This window comes from Microcaecilia unicolor, chromosome 11, assembly GCF_901765095.1.
Source record: "Microcaecilia unicolor chromosome 11, aMicUni1.1, whole genome shotgun sequence".
NCBI lineage: Eukaryota > Metazoa > Chordata > Amphibia > Gymnophiona > Siphonopidae > Microcaecilia > Microcaecilia unicolor.
In genome coordinates this window covers 135,085,184-135,105,449 of record NC_044041.1, presented here as the reverse complement: position 1 = coordinate 135,105,449, position 20,266 = coordinate 135,085,184, and the positions used below count along the sequence as shown (strand labels likewise).

Genomic DNA, 20,266 nt, shown 5'->3' with positions numbered 1-20,266 from the left:
CGGGACCAGCCACATGCCCGCTAACAGCTTTGCAGCGTCCCGACTCCCGAGTCCCGCCCCTTAGGCTACAAACTTCCTGTTTCTGTGTCGGAACAGGAGTGGACGTTTGTGTCTTAAGGGGCGGGACTTGGAGTCGGAATGCTGCGCAGAGCTGTTAGCAGGCATGTGGCTGGTCCCGCGTGGCAGTCTAATGAAAGAATGACATCTCCCCAGTGGATCTTCGGATGCTGCAGATTCGTTGTCTGCTCTCTGCTGACGTGTGCAGCTGGGACTTCACTGAAGCTGCAACAACAATGGAGGAGGCTGGTTTTCTGCTGGGTGGGCCTGGGGTGAAAATGGGTGGGCCCAGGCCCACCCGTGGCTACGCCCCTGCCGGGACCTATGAGTATAGTCGTGAGTCTCGGGGTGTAGGACCCTCCAGACATCTACCGCAGAGAGAGAGTCCCTAAATTCTTGCAGCATCTTACTCTCCCCCTGACTCCCCCCTTTCTCCCTCCTAGTCCCTGTAGTATCTATTGTTGGGTCTAGCAGGCTGTTCACATTTCCCACAATAATCAATGGCTTTCCCTGGTAAGGGAGCATACATTTTACCAGCTCAGGAAAAAAGGAGCGCTCTGCTGGAGTGGGGGCATAAATGTTCAATATGTACAACTCCCTACCCTGCAACCATAACTTAACCAGTAAATATCGCCCCTTAGTGTCCTGTAGAATCTTTTCAGCTGAATAAGCTAGGTTTTTGTGTAAACAAATCGCCACTCCACCTCTGCGCCCATCTGAGGATGCATATAGTATCTGCCCCACCCATCCCCGGGCAAGCTTCTCATGCTCCTGGTCTGTTAGCCTGGTCTCTTGCAGACAAGCAATATCTGCATGCGTGCGTTTTAGGTGAGCCAAAATCTTTTTCCTCTTAATTGGGGAGGTTATACCTTCCACGTTCCAGGTCGTTATTCTACAGTGTGTTACTCAATGGGAGGCTGTGACTATTCGGTTGCCTTTCCTGCTTTGGAGGCCCTGGGTCCCAGCCCTTCCCCTGGCCTCCTTATTGGTCTCCCCATGATTCCTGTGAAGCTTAGGATTTGCCTTTGAATCTACTTTGCTAGACTGTACCGGAATCTCTGCATAGTAGTCTAGCCCTCGATGACATGACTCCTGATGTTGTTCGAATTTTATAGCATTACTGTCCCGTGTTCCCCTCCTCTTGTCCCACCCAAAGCCCTCCCCTTCCCTCTCACCCCCCCTTTTCCTCCCCTCCTTCCCCTTCATTTCTGTGTTAACTTCTGTTACCAGTCTACAGCCCCTGGCATCATTGAACCTACTCCATGCATGTGACCCTCTTTTAGGATTAGCGCACCCCTTATTCGGTTCTAGTGTCCCTTTGGTGAGCCCGGCCCGAATAACTTTACCAACTTAGTGTTAACTTTGAACAAATTAGTAACCATCCCCAATAGAATATAAACAGCAATACGACCTAACTTAAACCTTTATATTCTTACCCGTCGCTTCGACCCATCGGTGAAGCGACCATCAACCACATTTGGCATCCTCTATATTAGTATTAGGACAACCCGGTGCTCATTTGTCAGTCCTCCGGCACCTTCAGCTCAGTATCTATGAACCGTTGTGCTTCTGGTGCTGTTTTAAAGGTCCGCCATTTTTGTCCGTGTTGTATCTTCAAGACTGCTGGGTATAACAGCATGAATCGAGTCTTCTTCTGTACCAGAGACGCACACAGGGGGTGAAATCGGCGTCTCTGGTCTTGGACTCCTGCCGAGTAGTCCTGGAAGATCTTTACAGGGGTGCCATCATATGCTAGTGAGTCTCTCTTTGAACGGTAGCCCCGCAAAATTTCTTCTTTATGGAGGTAATTGAAGATTTTGATGATAACAATCCTCGGCCTCATCTGACCTTGTGTTCGTCTGCCCAACCTGTGGGCGCGCTCTATGCATAATGTTCCATAGCTGTCAGATAAGGCCAGCTCTTTTTTCAACCATTGCTCTAATACAGTTCCTAAGGATTGTTCCGGAATGGTTTCCGGTATTCCCACAAGTCTCAGATTACATCTTCTTGCTCTATTCTCCATATCTTCCATTTTGTCTTGCTGCACCTTCAGCTGATCCCGCAATCGGGAGAGTTCTTGCTCATTTTGTGACCGTTCATCCTCTACAGTCGAGATCCGTTGTTCCACTTCTCCCAGTCTCTTCTCAGTAGCAACCCTGGAAGTTTCTAGGTTCTTTAGTTGACTCTCCAGTAGGTCAAATCTCGGGTTCAGGGCTGCGCAGACAGCCATCGTGATCTGCGCTAACTGTTATTCTTTGAACTCCTCTGCTTCTTCCTGCTTCCCCTCTGGCATCTTTGCACCTGGCTTAGGGGGTGAGAGTTTCCCTTTGTCAAATTTTGTTCCTCTGCGGGTTGTTTCTTTTGGTATGGGCCGTAAGAAAGGCTCCATAAGTTGTGCAGGCCTTTCCCCTGGTCCGTCTCAGCCCCCGACTAATTAGGCTGGACGTATGTTCTGTTATAAGTCCTTCTTTAGTAGTCTGTGCACTGATGTGGCCTACTTGCACCAAATAGTATATACTGTATGGCTCTGGTGTCTCATACACCGTTCCAACTGCTTACGGGGGGGGGGGGGGGGGGGGGGGGGGGATTTGCTGTGTTGTGGGCAAAGACTTCGGGCCCGACCTGGCCTATGACGTACCTCCTAATGTGCTCCCGTGCCGCCCGCCTGGTAGTAATCGGGACCGAGGCTGCCGTCTTCCGGGCCCCCGAACGGCTCCAAGTAAACTTCACGCCTTCTCTTGGCTCTGGTACTTTCTTTTATTTGCCGTCTGCCCATCTTTGGCGCGCCCCCAACACTGGACCCTTAAACTCGGGTTTCTTCTCTCGCGGGGAAGCGGGGGTAGGCGAGCAATTCGTTTGTCTCTCAGCTTGCTCGCCCTCCACGCCAACTCTCTCTCAGGTGCCCCCTCTCCGCTTTGTCTCTCACTGTGTTGTTTGGATTCTGGGGCAGCGCCATCACTTGTTATCCCGCGCCATCTTGGAATCTGGTCTTCGTGTTGCGGCTCTCTCTCTCTCCACCGACATTCGGGCTGTTGGCGTTCCGCCTCTGCCTACTCGCGTAATCCGAAGATCGGGCGCTACTAGTGCTTAATTTTGTGCAGATTCTGTGCCATTTCGGTGCGGCTGTAGCTCTGGTTCGGCGGAGCTCACTAAGCAGCGGCCATCTTGCTGCTCGGCTCCATCGGAAGTCTCCACATGTATATTTTATAAAATACAGTTCAAAACAAATCACAAACACTCTTCAATTTCAAGTAATTATAATTCATGTCTATCACAGCGATCTTTAACCTTACTAGTAGTTGCACATTTTCCTTAAACGGGGATCCTCAGATTATTTCACCAACTCCACCATGTGGGGACAGCCCCAATCTCTTAGTGGTGACACCCACTTCTTCATTGATCAACCCGTTTTTTTGAAATGTTTGTTTTCTTTTTTCTTTGTTTTCTTTAATTAATTCAATAATTCAAATTCATAATATTATTCTTCTTAAAGTAGTAATCCAACTTCATCCCAAAACTTGTATACAACCAATATTGTTATACTACTTAGCTTTTTAGATAACTTGCAGCAGCGATGTTTCTCCCAGACCAAACCTCTGCCAACATGGCCAGGTTTCGATAATCATCTTCAGGGAAGAGGCATGCTGAGGAGAAGAATATAGTACCTTTTAGTTGTACATATAACGTTACCAATTTATTCATAATAATTATGTTGGAGTATATTCAGTGATGGTAAGATCATGGCGTGACAGATTATTATGAATAAATTGGTAACGTTATATGTACAACTAAAAGGTAATATATTTTTCTCCTCAGCATGTCTCTTCCCTGAAGAAGATTATCGAAACCTGGCCATGTTGGCAGAGGTTTGGTCTGGGAGAAACATCGCTGCTGCAAGTTATCTAAAAAGCTAAGTAGTATAACAGTATTGGTTGTATACAAGTTTTGGGATGAAGTTGGATTACTACTTTAAGAATAATAATATTATGAATTTGAATTATTGAATTGAATTAAAGAAAACAAAGAAAAAAGAAAGCAAAAACTTCAAAAAAACGGGTTGATCAATGAAGAAGTGGGTGTCACCACTACGAGATTGGGGCTGTCCCCACATGGTGGAGTTGGTGAAATAATCTGAGGATCCCCATTTAAGGAAAATGTGCAACTACTAGTAAGGTTAAAGATCGCTGTGATAGGCATGAATTATAATTACTTGAAATTGAAGAGTGTTTGGGATATGTTTTGAACTGTTGATTAAGGTAATCCCCACACTATAAGACAAGGGTCTTTTGAATTTGATTGATTATTTTATAAAATATGCATGTGATCACAAGTTCACTTAAATTCTGTCCAAAATAAGCCCTCAGGAAAGTCAACAAACTGATTGTGTAAAAGCAGATCCACACTTTTTATATATATACTCTTGTTGGTGGACATGGTCACCCAGCTTTATAAAACTCTTGTAAAACAGGCTTTATACATAGAAAAAAAAACTTTGTAAAATGAACTTTATATGCCTAAGTGGGTTCTTATAAAATTGCCTGAGTACACATGCGTGTAAAAAGTAGGCACACAGAAGCATAGTACTTACTTTTATACAATATAAATATAGATAGTCTCAGGGGTGTGATTAGCATATATGCACATATTTTATAAATATGCATACTGTAGATGTGCATATATTTTTTCTGGCATACACACCCATACAATTACACCTACTTTGGAACAGGTATAAATGTGTGCATCTACTTTCTTGAAGCTGCCTACATTTTACACAAGTATACCTTCATGCAATTTATAATAGACATTTTCCACATGTATAATATGCTTTGTGCATGGAAAATGCTTTATATAATGAATTCCATAATGCATATAAACACATACATACCAAGAAACACACTTTTGAACACATGCACACAGTTTTACAGGGACACACAGTCAGAATACCTGTTTACAGATTTCTTGTTATAGGACTCCATCTCCTGCTTTCGGTGTAGCATCCCCTCCATCTGCTCTGGCTCGGGAGACTTCTGGGGCAGTGTGGCGGCATGAGGAGGATCTGACTTGGCTCGGACCAGAAGGGAGGGCTCTGTGTCCTGTACACTCTTTCTTGGTGGTGCTTTGGTTCTGCTGCTTTCATTTGTGGCCTCAGAGCTACTGAAGGCCTAAGATCAGGAAAGTCAAAGAGGGAATGGCATGGGGTCTTCTTTCATCAAAGCAAATATAACCAACTCCCCCACCCCCACTGCAAATATAACAGTTAGATCTGTTTGCTGGCATGACAGCATCTCATCTGATCCCTAACCAGGGTTACCATATTTGTGGAGACAAAAAAGAGGACAGAAAAAATAAAAATGGTTGCTACATTTGCAAAAGAAATATGAGTAGAGAGATGTGGTAGCCGTGTTACAGTGGCGTAGCCAAGGGTGGGCTTGGGTGGGCCCAGGCCCACCCAGTAGCAGCATATCTATGATGTGACTGGCAGGGATTCCCCAAGCCCCACCAGCCGAAAACTCCCAACAACTGTCCCTCCTTCATACCTTGTAAATACCAGATGCCTGCAGTGAGCAGCGACTGATACATACTGCTCGCACCAGCCCCACAGCCTTCCCGCTGATGTATTCCTGCCTATGCGGAAACAGGAAGTTACATCATCAGAGGGAAGGCTGTGAGGCCAGCATGAGCAGTGTGTATTAGTTGCTGCTCGCTGTCGGTGAAAATCTGCTATTTAAAAGGTATGCAGGGGAGGGGCTGATGTTTGAAGGACCATATGGCATGCAGTTGAGAGAGGGAGAGACCAAATCACTTGCGGAGTACTTCTGCCCACAGATCTTGGGCCCAGGCCCACCCAAAATTGGGTGTCTGGCTACGCCCCTGCCGTGTTAGTCCACTTTTAAAGGTAATCAGTAGAAATAAAATAAAACATGAAAAAGAAAATAAGATGATACCTTTTTTATTGGACATAACTTAGTACATTTCTTGATTAGCTTTCGAAGGTTGCCCTTCTTCGTCAGATCGGAAATAAGCAAATCTTGGTAGTTGACAAAAGAAATATATAATTGTAACCTTTAGTTAATGAACACACATCAAACAGTGACTGACTGACTTACAGTACAGCAGTAGCCAATCTACTTTTCAAGAACTTCTGGATTTGAGTTTGAGTCTGAACCCAAGCATATTTATCACAGGAGCGAATATACCTCAACAACTCTGGCTGGCTTCTGAGATATTGCTGCATGACATATGCTTAAAGTTGTGCTACACAAACAAAATTCGTTTGACAGATTCAACCAGCAGGGAAACAGAGTGGAGCTCAGCAATGCCCTTCTCTGTCTTTTGCACTCCCATGTGTTCAGACGGATTAATAGGCCAAAGATGGTTTGTCTCATTATGTGGGTAGGCATAAAAAAGGAAAAGGGGGCATTTTCCTAAAAATTAAAAATCCTGGAGGACATATCCTCTTAAAAGAGGGCACATGGTAACCCTATCCATAACCCAATCAAAGCAGGCTAATTCTCAGTTTGAAAAAAAGCATTCAATTATTTTTAATGCATTTTACGCAGCCTCACACTTGTGGTACCAGCCATGTTTTGATGCATGTCTAAAATGATAGCACACATGCACTGACACTGGATTAAGACATTCTGGCTGCAGTATCACACACCACCGTACATTTGATAACACAGCCCTCATGGACACAGAGGAGATAACCAGAAAATGCTGAACCTGTGAGAGATGCAGGCTATTTGGGTAAATTTTATAAATACGGTACATGGAGTTGAGAGACTGAGTAAAATACATTGGGGTGGGAATGGGGGGAGGGGAGGGGAGGGGAGGGGAGGGGGGAGAGCTGCTATTTAAATGCTCATCTAACCAAAGTGATAGAGAACTAGAGAGGAGAAATGTGGACTGAGCAGACTAAATGGACCAACTTGTTTTTATCTGTCATCATTTACTTTGTTTCCAAGGCTCCTATTTAGTGAGGTGTTCTATGTTAAAATGTAAAGAATACCGGTGTTTTCATGAGTAACTCTACACTTATGTGTGTAAGTTACAGCAATGCAACCAAGCACTATTCTGCAAGGGCATGCATAAGTGACATAGTGCATAATCCAAGGGGGCACTCACATGGACAGAGAATGGGAGGGAAATGGGTGGTGTTGCCAGTTATGTGCACAACTTACAGAATATAGTAAGTTAAGTACACCCTTGCTGCATTTATATGCTCGCAGTTCTCCGAGGCAAGCAAGCATAATATTCTCACATATGAGTGATATCATCCACAGAGCCTGGTGTGGACACTGCAAAGTGCATTGTCATTTTAAATCTTTGAGGCAGTGTCCCAACTGTGTATGCACAGGTGCCTTTCCACCCAACGCTAGAGCATGGGACCAGCAGTCTATCATTTTCCATGGAGCAAAGAGGTTGTTTTTTCAATCTTTCCTCAGTGTGTCAAGTTTTTGTCTTTTTGGTACTTTCCCTTTTTCGGGATATTTTTTCTTTATACTCTTTTTTTTTTTCAATGTTAATTTATTAAGTTTAGTCATTTTTCCATTATTTTTCACTTTTTTCAATTTTGGGCCTTTGAGGCCTCTGAGCCCATCTTTTGCCTGGAAAACATCAACCATTTTTGGGTATGCAACTACTCGAGCTCCGCAGGCCATCTAGCCTTTTGACTTGTGTTGGCCGTTTTTCCCTCCATGTCAACGAGGGTGTTGAGTGACTTTAAAAAGTGTACTCAATGCAATAGGACTATTTCACACACAGACCCCCATAACTGGTGTTTTCAGTTCTTAAAGCCTGTAGAGTCCAGTGTGAAAAACGTTTTGGTTCCACATCAACATCGGCATCCGCATCGAGCATGGCAGGGGATTCGCCACTCGATGCGGAACCTGCATTGGCATCAGTATCAACATCGGTGAACTGACACAATATTGAGAGTCCAAAAGATTCGGTACCGTGACAGTTTAACAAGTCTACGTCCTCTTCATCAGTGCTGCACACATCGAAGGACCTGCAGCATAAAAAATGTAAGAAGCATTGCCATCGTTTTTCCTCCAGGCACTCTGCCAACACCTCCACGGCATCAACATTCTCAATGCATGGGAAGCGTCCATGCCACAGTGACTGCTCTCCTCCTCTCCAACTTATTTCTTATAGAGAGCCTTTGAAGTCTTTGAGATCTCCTATGCCTCCAAGGGCTAATACTTAGTCTACGTCCACACTGCTTTCTCAGCCGGTACCGACACCTACTCTACATGAATGAAATTTGTTGCATTTGTACCCCACATTTTCCCACCTATTTGCAGGCTCAATGTGGCTTACATAGTACCGTAATAGCGTTCGCCAAGTCGGTTGATAACAGATACAAGGTTATATTGTGGTCTGATGAGGTAGGTGTGTGTCAGGCACCATGAGGGTCAAAGGGAATGTAAATTGTTTATTGTCTCGTATGATCATTGGTTATGCAGTGTTGCTGGGTATGGTGATTTACGGTGGATTGGTGGGGTAAGCCTTTTTGAAGAGGTTGGTTTTTAGTGATTTCCTGATGTTCATGGATTGTTTTCACAGCTTTTGGGAGTCCATTCCATAGTTGTGCGCTTATGTAGGAGAAGCAGGATGCGTAAGTTGTTTTGTATTTAAGTCCTTTGCAATTTGGGTAATGTAGGTTTAGATATGATCGTGATAATCCGATTCTGTTTCTGGCTGGTAGATCTATGAGGTCTGCCATGTATGCTGGGACTATGCCGTAGATAATTTTGTGGGTCAGGGTGCAGATTTTGAAGATGATCCTTTCTTTGATTGGGAGCCAGTGCAGTTTTTCTCGAAGGGGTTTGGCACTTTCGAATCGTGTTTTACCAAATATTAGCCTGGCTGCTGTGTTTTGGGCGGTCTAGAGTATTTTTGTGAGTTGTTCTTTGCATCCCGTGTAGGTTCTGTTGCAGTAACCTACATGGCTTAAGACCATTGATTGTATTAGGTTTCGAAAAATTGCTCTCGAGAAGAAAGGCTTTAATCGTTTGAGTTTCCACACTGCGTAGAACATTTTCTTTATCACGGAGTTTACTTGGCTCTCAAGGGTAAGGTTGCGGTCGATTGTGACTCTGAGTATTTTTAGGCTGTCTGAGATAGGGAGGGTATGGCCTGGAGAGTTTATGGTTGTGGGTTTATACTTGTTATATTGGGATGAGACGATGAGGCAGTGTGTTTTTTCAGTGTTCAGTTTCAGTTGGAATGAGTTTGCCCAAGAGTCCATGATGTTCAGGTTGTCATTGATCTCTTTGGTTATTTCTGTTAGGTCATGTCTGAAGGGAATGTAGATTGTTACGTCATCTGCGTAGATGTACGGGTTAAGTCCTTGATTGGATAGGGACTTTGCCAGCGGAATCATCATTATGTTGAAGAGTACTGGTGATAGTGGTGATCCTTGGGGTACTCCACAGGCTGCTTTCCACAGTGGTGATATGTTTGAATTTGATTTTACTTGGTATCTTCTGGTGATTAGAAAACCCTTAATCCAATTAAGTACGTTTCCATCGATTCCAAAGTGGCCAAGGAGTCTCAGTAGTATGTTGTGGTTTACCATGTCGAATGCGCTCAACATGTCGAATTGGAGAAGTATGCTTTTACCTGTTTGAATTTCACCAGGAGAGTGACTAGGACAGTTTCAGTACTGTGGTGGGGGCGGAATCCTGATTGTGAGTCGTGTAGTATTGAGAACTTGTCCGTGTATTCCGCGAGCTGTTTGGTCACCAAACTTTCCGTCAGTTTGACTACTAGTGGGATAGATGCCACTGGGCAGTAATTGGTGAGGTCGTTTGTGTTTTTCTTAGTGTCTTTTGGTATTGGGGTGAGTAGGATGTTACCATATTCCTTGGGGAAGAGACCTTGTTGTAGCATGAAGTTAAAGTGGGATGTGAGGTCTGCTATGAAGCGACTGGGTGTGGATTTAAGTAGATGACTGGGACATATATCCAGTTTGCAGTGGGTATTGGCGAACCTATGAGTCGCTTGTGTAACTGATTCAATGGTAAGGAGGGTAAATGTTGTCCAGATACAGTCAGCTGGGTATCCACCAAGGGTTAGATCCAGGTCGTTGATGAAGTTTTCGATGTCGGTGTTATGCTGAGGAAGTGTGCTGCATAATTTTATTATTTTTTCGTTGAAGTAACTAGCAAGTTTGTCTGCGGGTGGGATGTCTGTGTTGGTTGTGGTGATAGGGGTGGTGTCTAGTAACTTATTTACGATTTGGAATAGTTTCTTCATATCTTTGTAGTCCGGTCCTATTTTAGTTTTGTAGTATGATCTTTTGGTTTGTCTTATTGCATATTTGTATTTTCTGTGTATTTGTTTCCATGCATTGAGTGTATGTTCATCTTTTGTTTTTTTCCATGCATGTTCAAAGTTTCCTGGTTTGTGTTTTGAGTTTTTTTAATTCATCATTGAACCATGGTATCAGGTTTTGTCTTCTTGAGATTCTTGTCTTTAAGGGTGCTATTTTGTTTAGTACTCTTCTGCATCTATCCTCCCAGTGTTTGAGGTAATGTATGGAATCCATTCGTGTTGTCCAGTTGTTGTCGTATATCAGGTGCCAGAATATTTTTGGGTCTATTTGCCCTCTCATAGTGTAAGTTGAATGTTCTGGTGTGCGGTTTAATCCCTTCTTTCGCCAGTCTAGGGATAGATTCAGTTTGTAGTGGTCAGTCCAAGGTGTTTCTGTCCATTTGATGTCGGTTATTAATAGGTTACGATCCGTGGACAGTTTGTGTGATAAGAGATCCAATGTGTGTCCCTTGGTGTGGGTAGCTTGCATGTGAGGCCATTTTAGATCCCAGGATAGGAAATCTTTGCATTCACGTGTGTTGGTGGAGCCGGGGTCTTCTAGGTGAAGGTTTATGTCACCTAGTATTAGTGTATTGGAGTTGTTTACACAGGTGTTTGAGATGAAGTCCGTGAAGATAGGCTGGCTTTCGCTCTAGTTACCGGGCGATCTGTAAAACAGGACACAGTTCAGATGATCCAACAGGGATTTGTTATGGATTCTGAATGAGGCAATCTCTAGTGGGGGTGTTATGGATTGGGCAATAGTTTTGATGGTGAATTGGGTTCGGTAGATTAGTGCTAAGCCTCCACCTCTCTTTCCCGATCTGGTCCAGTGAGTGATTTTGTAACCTGGAGGGCATAGTTCAAGGATTATGGGGTCCTTTTGATCGTGGATCTATGTTTCATTGATGAAGATAAGATCAAGATTTTCTGAGGTGATCCAGTCTGATATTGTTATTGTTTTGTTGACTACGGACTTAGCATTAATGTAGCCCACTTAGATATTTTGGTATGGGGCTGCTGGGTTTGATTTTTGTTAGTTGTCGTTCCTTGAATGGTGTGTGTTTATTATGATTTTTCCTTCTGTTTTGTTGGTATTGTCCATGTTTAGATAGGCTTCCTTTAAATTGGTGGGTGTCAGTTTGGTAAAGTGTGGAGTGTTTGATAAGTCTTTGGTGATTTTGTAGGATAGGTATGATATTATTTTCTGTGAGTGGGATAGATAGTGTTAGGTGAGTCAATGAAAGGGAGTAGATAACTAGGAGTATTTTGATTGTGTTCATTTTGGTGTCAGTTTGGGATAGATAGGCTATTCACAGTCAGATGTTAGGGAGTGATGTTCTGGTCGCGGTGCTCTGTAGTTCTGGACACTGTTCACACTCCTCAATGACCGACTCTGGCGCCCGCTTCTTCCTCCCACTCCTCGCGTCCGCCTCTTTCCGTCCATTTGGTTGTTCAAATTCTGTAATTCTGAGGGCTGTGAAGGTTGTTAGAGGTGAAAATCTGGGGGGAAACAGTTATGTCGTGTAGGCGAGGGAGTGATCGGATAAGTGGTGGTCATGTGGATGGGAGAATTTCTTGGTAGTCATCAATATGCTGCACCCCAACATTTATTCTCGGGCATGGAGCTTTAGTGAGTCGTCCTCTTGCCTGTTCTCTTCTTGCCTGAACTATGCTCAAAGTGGAGCTTTCAGGGCTACTGCATTTGCAGTCTATACAGGCTTACAAGGTGCTTGCACCAGCCTCAGCTCAGTCCGTCAATACATTGGAGAGACAGTCACGGAAGAGGTCCCCACGCCGGCTGAGCGTTGACTGTCCAGGGCAGCACAAACCCAACCGACCCATGCGTTGACATTGGCAGAGGAACTTTCTCCGACTTTAGAGACTCATCTGCCTCGACACAAAGCCAACTCTCTAGTCGACACTCTCTTCCACATACTTCCCATGAACAGCACTTTAAACTCAGATCTCTTCTGGGAGACGAGTCAGGACCCACAGGACCTCTAAGCTGAGAGGTTCTATGGCATTCCATCTGATCCTTCTTCAACACCTGAGAGATGTAGGCCTTCTCCAGAAAGTATATTCTTTCTTGGCTTTGTCTGTGAAATGGATCAAGCCATACCTTTCAAATTAGAGACAGGGGAAGAACCTTGTTCAGACCTATTTGAGATTCTGGATTATGACTCTCCTCCCAGAGAAGGAATCACAGTTCCACTTCATACTAGAGAGCTGCCACTTGAAGTCTCGGTGGCCATTTTAAACAAGTGGTGGCGGCGAAAGGATCAGTGGCAGCGGGCAGGAAAGCATGGGGACCTTTCCTGCCCTGAAGCAAGTCCCCTTCCTTGCATAGCCGTCATTGCCATACACTCAAAACAAAGCAAACAAACCTATGAGCTGCTGCATCCACGTTGTTCTTTATTGTTGGTAGCATTTTTATTTAATCTCACTTATGTTTCAAACATACAGAATGTGTAGCATACACAGAGGAAATACGTATAATAACGGAATAACTTTTCATAGGTAGAGTACAATTTGCTTATAAATTGTAATCAGTGTGTCATTTGGAGGAGCTGTTTAACGGGACACTACTACTATTACAACTTATCATTTCTAAAGTGCTACTAGACGTACGCAGCGCTGTACACGTGAACATGAAGAGACAGTCCCTGCTCGACAGAGCTTACAATCTAATTAGGATAGACAAACAGGACAAACAAGAGATAAGGGAATGTTAAAGTGAGGATGATAAAATAAGGGTTCTGAACAAGTGAATAAGGGTTAGGAGTTAAAAGCAGCATAAAAAAGGTGGGCTTTTAGCTTAGATTTGAAGACGGCCAGAGATGGAGCTTGACGTACCGGCTCAGGAAGTCTAGTGGCCTAGTGGTTAGGGTGGTGGACTTTGGTCCTGGGGAACTGAGTTTGATTCCCACTTCAGGCAAAGGCAGCTCCTTGTGACTCTGGGCAAGTCACTTAACCCTCCATTGCCCCATGTAAGCCGCATTGAGCCTGCCATGAGTGGGAAAGCGCGGGGTACAAATGTAACAAAAATAAAAATATGGTGCAGCAAGATAAAAGGAATGGAGTCTGGAGTTAGCGGTGGAGGAGAAGGGTGCAGATAAGAGAGATTTACCCAGTGAATGGAGTTCCCGGGGAGGAGTGTAGGGAGAGATGAGAGTGGAGATGTACTGAGGAGCTGCAGAGTGAATGCACTTATAGGTCAATAAAAGGAGTTTGAACTGCATGCGGAAACAGATAGGAAGCCAGTGAAGTGACTTGAGGAGAGGGCTAATATGAGCATAACGACACTAGCGGAATATTAGTCGTGTACAGTGCTTTTTTTGTGCCGGTACACGCCGGTACGGTGTACCGGCACCTTTTTTGTAGATCCCCTCCCCGACCCAGTCCCCACCTGCCTACCAGCTCCGTGCCAACAACACCCTCTTCTCCTGCCACCTGACACCGTGACCCAGCATTTAAAAAAATCTACGAAGTGGCAGAGTGGTGCCTCGCGTCTGCCTGTAAAAGAAGAAAAATCACCTCATCGGCCGGCCTTCCCTCACTGTGTTCCACCCTTGCGGAAATAGGAAGTTACATCAGAGGGCAATTTTTCTTCTTTTACAGGCAGACACGAGGCGAGGCACCGCTCCGCTGCTTCGTAGATTTTTTTAAAGGCTGGGTCACGGTGCCGGGTGGCAGGAGAAGAGGGTTGTCGGCACGCAGCTGATAGGCAGGTGGGGAGGGGAGCTCAGATTGGGGGAGGGGGGCTCAGATGGGTATGGGTGGCTGGACAGAGGGGGAGCAGGGAAACGAGGAGAATCGCTGGACATGGGTGGATGGCAGGGGAGGGCAGGGGGGACAGGAGGGTCGCTGGACATGGATGGATAGCAGGGGGAAGAGAGAATCGCTGGACATGGGTGGATGGCAGGGAGGACGGGGGGGGGGGTCGCTGGACATGGGTGGATGGCAGGGGGACAGGAGGGTCACTGGACAAGGGTGGATGGCAGGGGGAAGAGAGAATTGCTGGACATGAGTGGATGGCAGGGGGGGGGACAGGGGGGTTGCTGGACATGGGTGGATGGCAGGGGGAAGAGAGAATCGCTGGACATGGGTGGATGGCAGAGGGGATGGGGGGTCGCTGGACATGGGTGGGGGGCGGGGGGGTTGCTGGACAGGGGGGTGGATGGCAGAGGAGGGGAGGGCAGGGGGGACAGGAGGGTTGCTGGACAAGGGTGGATGGCATGGGGAAGAGAGAATTGCTGGACATGGGTGGATGGCAGGGGGGACAGGGGGGTTGCTGGACATGGGTGGATGGCAGGGGGAAGAGAGAATCGCTGGACATGGGTGGATAGCAGGGAGGATGGGGGGTCGCTGGACATGGGTGGATGGCAGGGGGGACAGGAGGGTCGCTGGACAAGGGTGGATGGCATGGGGAAGAGAGAATTGCTGGACATGGGTGGATGGCAGGGGGGACAGGGGGGTTGCTGGACATGGGTGGATGGCAGGGGGGGGCAGGGGGAAGAGAGAATCGCTGGACATGGGTGGATGGCAGTGAGGACGGGGGGGGGGGTCGCTGGACATGGGTGGATGGCAGGGGGGATGGGGGGGTTGCTGGACATTGGTGGATGGAGGGCAGGGGAGAGGAGGGCTGCTAGACATGGGTGGATGGAGGAGAGGGAAGGGAGAGAGAAGAAATGCTGGACATGGATGGAGGCGAGGAAAGAGTGAGGAAGGAGATGAGATGAGGGAAAAGGAAGAGAGAAGAAAAACTGAACATGGATGTAGAAAATAGGCAGAAGCTGGATCCACTGGACAGTCAAGTCTGCGGAGGACCTAGCTTTTACTTACAGATGTAGGGCAAGAAATGAAGAAGAAAGGAGGAAAGTAAAGAAATAAATGGAAAGGAAGCCATGGAAATAGTTAAGAGGACACATAGCAGCAGAATCAGATACTGAGCCAGCAAGATCAGAAAAACAAAGTCACCAGACAACAAAGGTAGAAAAAATCATTTTATTTTCATTTTAGTGTCTGGAATATGTCCAATTTGAGAATTTACATCTGCTGTCTTATTTTGCACTGGGTATACTGGAGCTGTAACAGCTTACAGAAATTATTTATAATGAAAAAAAATCATGTTATTTTTTTCTCCTATACTAGTATAATATTTTCAGTGATGTCTGTTTATATGTGCTATGGCTGGTATAAGGGGTGTGGCAAATGTGGGTGTGGATATAATAGGGGTGGAGTCATATGTGGAGACTCCGCCCACAATGAGTACCGGCACCTTTTTTTCTACAAAAAAAGCACTGGTTGTGCAGCAGAATTTTGAACAAATTGAAGAGGAGAGAGATGGCTAAGTAGGAGACCTGTGAGAAGCAAGTTGCAATAGGCTAAGCGAGAGGTGATAAGAGTGTGGATGAGGGTTCTGGTAGTGTGCTCAGAAAGGAAAGGGTGAATTTTGCTGATATTATAGAGAAAGAAACGACAGGCTTTAGCAGTCTGCTGAATATGTGCAGAGAAGGAGAAGTAGGAGTCGAAGATGACCTCCAGGTTACGAGCTGATGAAACACTTTAACACTGTTACATTCATGCAGAGATTTTTTTTTTCTCCTGGTAACGTCCTGGTAATGGGCCACTATAACAGATATCATGTTATAAGAATCAGGTGCTCAACATTCAGAGGGTTTTAAATTTGTCACGAACTGGGCAACATTCTGGGAAAGGGGAACTTATTCCGAAAGGATGGGCTCCACCTTAACTGGGATGGGACCGGGCTGCTGGCATCAACATTTAAAAAAGAGATAGAGCAGCTTTTAAACTAGGAACGGGGGGGGGGGGGGGGGGGGGGGGGGGGGGAGGAGGCCGACAGTCGCACAAAGCATATGGTTCGGACTAAAGTATCTTGCAAAGGTATCGCCCAAACTGAGAAGACAGGGTTTAATGACAGTGAGTATGAAAAAGAGACTGTAGTGGATTCAATGCCCATAAATAAAAAAAACCCAAAACCGGACAAAAGGTAGCAAATTAGTACTGTCAAGTAATAAACATGCTGTAATAAGGAATAACAAGCCTAGCTTGAAGTGTCTATATGCAAATACTTGGAGCCTAAGACATAAGGTGGGAGAATTGGAATATATTGCGCTGAAAGAAGAATTGGACATAATAGGCATCTCTGAGACCTGGTGGAAGGAGGATAACCAGTGGGACACTGTCATACCAAGGTACAAATTATATTGTAGTGATAGGGTGGACCAGATTGGGGGAGGAGTAGCACTGTATATTAACGAGAGCTTTGAATCAAATAGATTGAAAATTCTGCAGGAAACAAAAGACCCCTTGGAATAATTGTGGATCGAAATTCCAATTGTTAAGGGGAAAAGGACGGTGATAGGGGTGTAATACCGTCCGCCCGACCAGGATGACCAAACGGACGCAGTCATGTTAAAGGAAATTAGTGACACTAATAAAGTAGGCAACGCAATAATTGGTGATTTTAATTACCCCCATATAGTCTGGGTTAATGTAACATCAGGGCACGCTAGGGAGATAAACTTTCTTGATGAAATAAAGGACAGCTTTATGGAGCAGCTGGTACAGGAGCCGACAAGAGAAGGAAAAATTCTAGACTTAGTCATTTGTGGAGCGCATGATCTGGTACGAGAGGTAACGTTCCAGGGGCTGCTTGACAATAGTGATCATAACATGATCGCCTTTGAAATTTGCTTTCAAAAAGCTAGACATAGGAAGTCAAATATGTTAACGTTTAACTTTAAAAAAGGAAGCTATGATAAAATTAGAAGAACGGTTTAAAAAAAACTTAGAGGAGCGACTGAGAGGGTTAGAAACCTACAACAGGCGTGGATGCTGTTCAAAGACACCGTCCTGGAGGCCCAGGCCAAACATAAACCACGTATCAGAAAAGGAGGGCGGAAAACTAAACGACAGCCGGCATGGTTAAAAAATGAGGTAAAGGAGGCTATTGGAACTAAAAAGGAATCCTTCAGAAAATGGAAGAAGGAACTGAATGTAGAAAATAAGAAGCGGCATAAGGAATGTCAAGTCAGATGCAAAGCGCTGATAAGAAAGGCGCTAGAGGTGAAAACTGATAGTAAAATTTTTTTTAGATACATTAAAAGCAGGAAGCCGGCAAAAGAATCGGTTGGCCAGTGGATGACCAGGGTGTAAAAGGGGCGATCAAGGAAGACAAAGAAATAGCAGAAAAACTAAATAAGTTCTTTGCCTCGGTCTTCACCGAGGAAGATTTGGGAGGGATACTGGTACTGGACAGGGTATTTGAGGCTGACGAGTCGGAAAAACTTAATGAAATATCTGTAAACCTGGAAGACATAATGGAGCAGTTCTGCAAACTGAAGAGTAGCAAATCTCCTGGACTGGATGGTATTCATCCCAGGGTAGTGATAGAACTAAAAAATGAGCTGGCAGAGCTACTGTTAGTGATTTGTAATTTATCCTTAAGATCGAGCATGGTACTGGAAGATTGGAGGGTGGCCAATGTAACGCCGATATTTAAAAAAGGTTCCAGAGGAGATTTGGGAAATTATAGACCGGTGAGTCTGATGTCGGTGCCAGGCAAAATGGTAGAGACTATTATCAAGAACAAAATTACAGAGCACATTCAAAAGCATGGACTAATGGGACAAAGTCAACATGGATTTAGTGAAAGGAAGTCTTGCCTCACCAATCTGCTGCATTTCTTTGAAGGGATAAACAAACATGTGGACAAAGATGAGCCGGTTGATATTGTTTATCTAGATTTTCAGAAGGCGTTTGATGAAGTCCCTCATGAAAGACTACAGAGGAAATTAGAGGGACATGGGATTGGAGGTAGTGTCTTACTGTGGATTAAAAACTGGTTGAAAGATAGGAAACAGAGAGTAGGGTTAAAAGGTCAATATTCACAATGGAGAAGGGTAGTTAGTGGGGTCCATCAGGTATCTGTGCTGGGACCTCTGCTTTTTAACATATTCATAAATGACCTAGAGATGGGGGTAACTAGTGAGGTAATCAAATTTGCTGATGACACAAAGTTATTCAAAGTAGTCAAATCGTGGGAAAATTGTGAAAAATTACAAGAGGACCTTACGAGACTGGGCGTCTAAATGGCAGATGACGTTTAATGTGAACAAGTGCAAAGTGATGCATGTGGGAAAGAGGAACCTAAACTATAACTATGTCATGCAGGGTTCAGCGTTAGGAGTCACGGACCGAGAAAGGGATCTAGGTGTCATCGTTGATGATACGTTAAAACCTTCTGCTCAATGTGCTGCTGCGGCTGGGAAAGCAAATAGAATGTTGGGTATTATTAGAAAAGGGATGGAAAACAAAAATGAGGATATTATTCTGCCGTTGTATCGCTCCATGGTGCGACTGCACCTCGAGTATTGCATTCAGTTCTGTCGCCGCACCTCAAAAAAGATATAGTGGAATTAGAAAAGGTGCAGAGAAGGGCGACAAAGATGATACAGAGGATGGGACGACTTCTCTATGAGGAAAGGCTAAAGAGGCTGGGGCTCTTCAGCTTGGAGAAAAGGTGGCTGAGGGGAGATATGATAGAGGTCTATAAGATAATGAGTGGAATGGAACGGGTCGATGTGGAGCGTCTGTTTACGCTTTCCATAAGCACATAAGCACCGCCATACTGGGAAAAGACCAAGGGTCCATCAAGGCCAGCATCCTGTCTCCGACAGCGGCCAATCCAGGCTTCAAGAACCCAGCAAACCACTCCCCCCCCCCCACAAAAAAAAAATATTTAATGATGTTCAATGGACTTTTCCTTCAGGAATCTGTCCAAACCCCCCTTAAACTCCGTAATGCCAGCTGCTGTCACTACATTCTCCGGTAACGAGTTCCAGAGTCGAACTACACGCTGAGTAAAGAAAAACTTTCTCCTATTTGTTTTAAAATCTACCATATTCTAGCTTCATCTTGTGTCCCCTAATTCTATTATTTTTTGAAAGTGTAAACAAACACTTCACATCTGTCCGCTCTACTCCGCTCATTATCTTGTAGACTTCTATCATACCACCCCTCAGCCGCCTTTTCTCCAAGCTGAAGAGCCCTAACCGTCTTAGCCTTTCCTCCTAGGGAAGTCGTTCCATCCCTTTTATCATTTTCGTCGCCCTTCCCTGCACCTTCTCCAATTCTTTTATATCTTTTTTGAGATGCGGCGACCAAAATTGGACACAATATTCGAGGTGCGGTCACACCATGGAGCGATACAACGGCATTATAACATCCTCGTGTTTGTTTTACATCCCTTTCCTAATAATATTCAACATTCTGTGCGCTTTCTTAGCTGCCGCAGCACACTGAGCAGAAGTTTTCAACGTCTTATCAACGATGACTCCCAGATCCCTTTCTTGGTCTGTGACTCCTAACGCGAAACCTTGCATGACATAGCTGTAATTCGGGTTCCTCTTACCCACATGCATCACTTTGCACTTGTCAACGTTGAACTTCATCTGCCACTTGGATGCCCAATCCCCCAGTTTCGTGAGGTCCTCCTGTAATCTTTCATACTCCTCCTGCGACTTGACAACCCTGAGTAACTTTGTGTCATCTGTGAATTTAATTACCTCACTAGTTACTCCCATTTCTAGGCCATTTATAAATATGTTAAAAAGCAGCAGTCCCAGCAAAGACCCCTGAGGGACTCCACTAACTACCCTTCTTCATTGAGAATACTGACCATTCAATCCTACTCTCTGCTTCCTAACCTTCAACCAGCTCTTAATCCATAGTAATACCCTACCTCCGATCCCATAACTCTCCAGTTTCCTCTGGAGTCTTTCATGAGGCACTTTGTCAAACGCCTTCTGAAAATCCAGATACACAATATCCACCGGCTCCCCGTTGTCCATATGTTTGTTCA

General features: G+C 45.0%; 1 protein-coding gene across 1 annotated transcript in view; it reads right to left on the bottom strand.

Moving 5' to 3' along the window:
- SPTBN2 (spectrin beta, non-erythrocytic 2) overlaps positions 1-20,266 on the bottom strand; it is a 1,201,559-nt gene that overhangs the window by 46,862 nt on the left and 1,134,431 nt on the right. Inside the window, exon 33 of the mRNA XM_030217767.1 lies at positions 5,002-5,219. Coding sequence (XP_030073627.1) covers positions 5,002-5,219 — 218 coding nt within the window. The remainder of the gene's footprint in view (positions 1-5,001; positions 5,220-20,266) is intronic.